Source organism: Poecilia formosa, unplaced genomic scaffold (assembly GCF_000485575.1).
Source record: "Poecilia formosa unplaced genomic scaffold, Poecilia_formosa-5.1.2 Scaffold209, whole genome shotgun sequence".
NCBI classification, from domain to species: domain Eukaryota; kingdom Metazoa; phylum Chordata; class Actinopteri; order Cyprinodontiformes; family Poeciliidae; genus Poecilia; species Poecilia formosa.
In genome coordinates this window covers 730,611-735,914 of record NW_006800148.1, presented here as the reverse complement: position 1 = coordinate 735,914, position 5,304 = coordinate 730,611, and the positions used below count along the sequence as shown (strand labels likewise).

Genomic DNA, 5,304 nt, shown 5'->3' with positions numbered 1-5,304 from the left:
GTGATGTATAATGAATTCACCCTGCAAAAAGAAATGTATAAAAACACCTTTAAAAGAACATAAAGATGTTAGTGTCCATGTCAACCACATCATGTGCAATAAAACAAGCCCACTCCATAATGCAGTCACCACCATGTTACACAGATGTTTTTGGGGTTTTTTCTTGGTTTCAGGCTCCATTAGCCCCTTTTGCTTATTTTCAACTATAGTTATATAGCACAATAAATCAACTGCAAATTTTAAAAATTATAACTTACATTGGATAAAAATCTTTTCTTGGGTTATATTTGCAGAAATGTAATGCACAACAGAAGTAATTTCAGGATGTTTAGGATAAATAAATGAGTTTGTTTTATTCATCTTTAATTTTTATTATTCTACACTTTCTTCACAACATTTCAGAAAATGACCTGAGAGTCCTGTTTCTCTGTTTTGGTTTATTACAAATAAATAATTTATTTTATAAAAATGTAAAGTGAATACAGAAGCACTCGAGTATGACACACCTACTGATAAAATCGGTTTTATACCATGTGAAGCTCTCTAAAAGTAATGTTTGTCCATATGTAGAGGAGAAATTGGTGATTTTCAGGGAGCAGACGTGACTAGAACGGCCACCAGAGGGCAAAAGTTGGCATCACCATGGTTACAGGCAGTAACAGGAGCATCCAACGGTGATTGCTGCCGCTTCTGATTGCTCACTTTTGCCCTCTACTGGCCATTTTAGACATCAGCTCCATGTAAATCATCTCCATCCAGATTGTCTTCTGCATGTGAGCCACTGTCACAAAGAGGATTCATTTGAACAACTAAAGTTTAGATTTATGTTTTCTCTGCAGCAGATTCAGATTTTAGCTTCACCCTCATACGACCATAAGTCTAAACTCTTAAACCATGTTATTTTTTGATTTCTTTCAGTGGCTCAGACTTTAACTTAAGACACATGGTTCATTTCCTGTAAATCCCGTCAAGCTGGTTTGCTTTTTTTTTACTGTAGGACTCACTTACCCCCGTGTTACTCTTTGGTTTACTTTGTTTGCTATTTCTCACAGTTTGAAGAAGAGCTGGTTTCTAAACAACCTACAAGCTATCCCTGGCTTTAAAAAAGAAAAAAAAAATCCCGCACACACACACACACACACACACACACACACACACACACACACAAAACAGTTCATGTTGTAAGACAGCAGTCAGGAATAATATTTGCTCATACATGTTGGATTAAATCAGAATAAAGAGATGGAGCTGAAATGTTTATTGCAGAATTTAAGGTATTGAAACACCTTGCTAGCTTCACATTTCGCATTGAGTTTGGTTTAAAATTTTATGTGACATGGTTCTGTTTGCATAAGTTACAACTTCAGTCTGCATTTAGTCCTGACATGTAACTAAATTCAGGTCCAATTTTAAGCTGGTCCACATATGCAACAAGACATATGCAACAATGTGCACAAAGAACAATGTTTGTATATTTTTTCTACATACAATTGTCTGAGTGTTTCTTTCTCGTGCTTCAGAAACCATGTAAGTGCTTTTGTTTGTGTAGGAGCTTGATTCAGATATAACAGAGAAAAAAACCTGCAAAAACATGAATGTTTGCGGTCTCACAGATTATTGTTTTATACACAAGATATTGAATTTTTGTTGTTTTTGGAAGTGTGTAACGCTCTGACAATACTTTTATGAAAATAAATCAATATTTTTATCAACTAACTCTGTGTCTTGATTCAATACATTTAATTATTAATCAATGTATTGTTTGTATGAGAAAAATAATTGTTTATCTCTGAAAAAATGGATATCTATTTTTGAATGAACCAGAAAAAGTACCTCTATGTGACTGTGGACAGGACGAGTAGCATTCTTGCTAACTTAGCGACAGTAGCTGTGTTTCCATTACATATGTCTGCAAAACTTTGCCAACATTCCACTAATGTCGAAAAAGCACAAGCAATTGTGCTGTTTCCATTGAATAAGAAACGCAATTAAAGTCACATGTGAATAAGTTTATTTATGCCATAAATCATTAAAAAACATGATCCTCGACAATTCTCCAACTACTTCCTGTTGTCTTCTTTGTGTTTTGCACCAGTGGCAATATCCAGTTGTTCATCATGTGACTTGTGTAAATTACCCAAGTATAAGTAAAAAGTATTGAGAAGAGTCTATATTTCTGAACCTTGCCTTATTATTGGGAGACATCAAGCCTCACTCATGAGGAAAAAAAGCTTTCTTTTTTTTTTACATTTAAATCTGCAATGGGTATAAAACTGTTACCTTAACAGTAGGTGTTTTTGTTTACTTTCAGTCAGTGTGTCCTCTATTTTTTATTGTTTTTAATCTGTAGTAAAGCTGATTTAAAAAGCACACAGCCAGGCACATTTTTAGCTGTAACCCTGTATTTCTAAGGGGCAAGGTAATCTGTCATGTCACCCATATAAAAAGAAACAAAAGAAAAAAGATGCTGAACTTGGAACATAACAGTGGTCTGTTTCCTAAAGAGAGCAGACTAATTGTATATTTTAAATTTTGTTTGTTTAAATTACTATTAAACATTTAATAATAATTTAGTACTTCAAACAATTTAAAATGATTTTTAAATAAAGTCCCTTTGCCGTAAAAATATAAGGAACAGGCAGAAAGCTCAACAGGAGATGTTGTGATTTTTCGTTACGTAGTATTATGTCCCTCCGCGCTGGCCGTACACTAGAATTTTCACATAGCTGTAAGTTGTCGAAGCTTTTGTTTTGAAAGTTCTAACCCGGAAGTGGCGACAGTTCAGGACCCTGTGTTGTAAACAGAGACCTGTTTTTCGGTCAAGTTCCTCAGAAATGGCCTCAGCCGGGGGTATCCAGATACCGAACCGTCTGCCGCTGCTGCTGACCCACGAAGGAGTGCTCCTGCCGGGCTCTACGGTCCGGTTCAGCGTGGACTCGCCGCGGAACATGCAGCTAGTGGGCCAACGGCTGCTGAAGGGGACCTCCCTGAAGAGCACCATCATCGGAGTGATCCCCAACACCAGAGACCCCGAACAGGACTCCGACCCTCTGCCGCCGGTTCACCAGTAAGAACCAGTCCGCTGCTCAGCTGGAGACACTGGTGGGGTTACTGGTCAGATTGGCCTGGGGTTTGGCAGGTCTGGGGCTGTGACGTAACAGGTCATCGGGTCAATGACCAAAAATTAATGAAGTGACTTTCATCATAGACCTAATCAATACTTTAAAATATAGGGCGTAAAACCCCCAAGTCAAATAAATATCTAAAATGAAAAGAAAATTACAGACGAGTCATGTCAAATGAAAAGAAGTGGGTCATAAACCAATTTTTTTTTAAATTATATTAAAAAAAAATATAAAAAAACAAACAAAAAAATCAGCCTAAAAATAGTAATGCATATCCTCAAAAACTAAATATAAATAAGAGTCATGAAAGGGCATCATAAGTAGAGTCATAAATCAAAAGAAAAGAAAAACTTAAAAATCAGCCTAAAAATAAAATACATACCTACAGAACTAAATAGAGGGGTAATAAATAAATAAAATAAGCATAACCACCCAAAAGATAAAGTGTAGAATATCATAAAACAAATGTAAATCAATTAATTATTAAGAAAAACAGACATGAATCAAAATGGATAAAAACAAAAACAAAGTAAGTCCTAAGACTATACAAGTAAATTACAAAAATGTGGCTCGTAAGGAAACAAATGACCCCCATAAAAGTTGACACACACAAAAACTAAAAGACAAATAATTACGTAAACCATGATAAACCATTCATTGCCCAGTCCGAGAGGATTTAGTGCCTCATGTCTTAGAATGATCCTAAATGTTCTCAGCAGTGTGTGAAATAACCAAAGGGTAATTTAACATTTTTCTTTTCATCTGCTCTACCAAAGTTGATGCAGTCCAGGCCAGAAACCACAAGTCTTAAACTGGTTACATCTGGACTGGATCGTGCAACTTTTAGAGAGGAAGTCGTATTAAAGGCAGTTTGGGACTCGTTAAACCTGAGTTATGATGTTTAAAGATCCGGTACCGCACTGAAAGTTTCAGAATTCGCAGAAGGTTCACTTTCCTGTCCAGGTAAGGCAAGGGTTTTATATTTATACATAATAAAAAGACAGCTTTTATATCCTGTCACTGAGTTACACTGGAAGCGCCTAATTGACTTGTTTTTTTGCTGTGGGAAGCGATTTATTCCAGAAATTTCCAGAGGCCAGCTGTAGCATTTTCACTCAAGGTGACCACAGAGGAGTGGACTTTAAGCTTTTTATCAGCTGCGTCTCGCTCTGCTTGGTTACTCAGTAGCAGCTGAAGCTCCTGTTGGTTTATCCTTTCACCACCAACACCAGTCATCTTCATCCAGGGCTGCAACTAACAGTCATTTCAGCAAATGATTATTCTATTAATTATTCAGATGATTAATCAATTAATCAGATTCAAAAAGCCTTTTATTAAACAGTATTTTAAATAGATTAAAGGGTACAAAGAAACAAATTAGTTCCTTTTAAAAAAACAAAATAAAATTCCTAAATGCAACATCACATCCTTCCTTTGGTGTATGCTTCTGTTGATCATTCAGACTATTTATCAGATAAAAAATGTCACATTCTGTAGACTTTTCTTTTAATCTGTCCATTTCATTCATTCATTCATTCATTCATTCATTCATTCATTCATTCATTCATTCATTCATCTATTCATCCAGTTTCATTTTGAGATCTAAACAAAAGCGTTGTGAAGATCAAACCTGCTGTCTGTGATAATTTTCTGACCCGGTCAGAACCAGAGGCAGACCCTCTGCTTCCTGTAGCAGAACCTAACTCTGTTTTTATTATTTGCTCATTTTGTGGACGTTTTTATGTCTCAGTGTTTTTCTTTCTTTCCTGCTCAGTTTGTCTTCAGCTTCGCTGCCAGATTCAGTCCAACATTTAATGGCTTACAAAGTGATTTTGGGAACATTTTAAGTTGATAAGAGAATCTCCTCTGAAACGTCTGGGAGGGGACAGTCCTTCACTTCCTTCATTCCTTCCTATACTTCATTCCTTCCTTCCTCACTTCCTTCTGACTTTCCTTACTTACTTACTTCTTCTCACCCTTCCTTCTTTCTCTCCTTTTTCTCCTTTCCTTTATGCCCTACTTTCCTTTTATCCTTCCTTCTTTACTTCATTTAATCCTTTCTTCCTTCTATTCTCCCTTCCTTCCTTCCTTCTATTCTCCCTTCCTTCCTTCCTTCTATTCTCCCTTCCTTCCTTCCTTCTATTCTCCCTTCCTTCCTTCCTTCCTTCCTTCCTTCCTT

At 36.3% G+C, this 5,304-nt stretch overlaps 1 protein-coding gene and 1 long non-coding RNA gene across 3 annotated transcripts in view; one reads left to right on the top strand and one right to left on the bottom strand.

Moving 5' to 3' along the window:
- Positions 1-768: 768 nt before the first annotated feature.
- On the bottom strand, positions 769-1,710 carry LOC107838078 (uncharacterized). The gene is made up of 2 exons (XR_001664140.1): positions 1,139-1,710; positions 769-1,093 (listed from the first exon to the last, which is right to left on the bottom strand). It is a non-coding gene; the product is annotated as an uncharacterized LOC107838078 (long non-coding RNA).
- Positions 1,711-2,740: 1,030 nt separating this feature from the next.
- Positions 2,741-5,304, top strand: part of lonp2 (lon peptidase 2, peroxisomal) — a 25,365-nt gene continuing 22,801 nt past the window's right edge. Inside the window, exon 1 of one of the 2 annotated variants that reach the window (XM_007567532.2) lies at positions 2,741-3,067. In XM_007567532.2, the coding sequence (XP_007567594.1) occupies positions 2,835-3,067 (233 nt within the window). In that variant the 5' untranslated portion in view covers positions 2,741-2,834. The remainder of the gene's footprint in view (positions 3,068-5,304) is intronic. The other variant, XM_007567533.2, reaches the window with a different exon arrangement.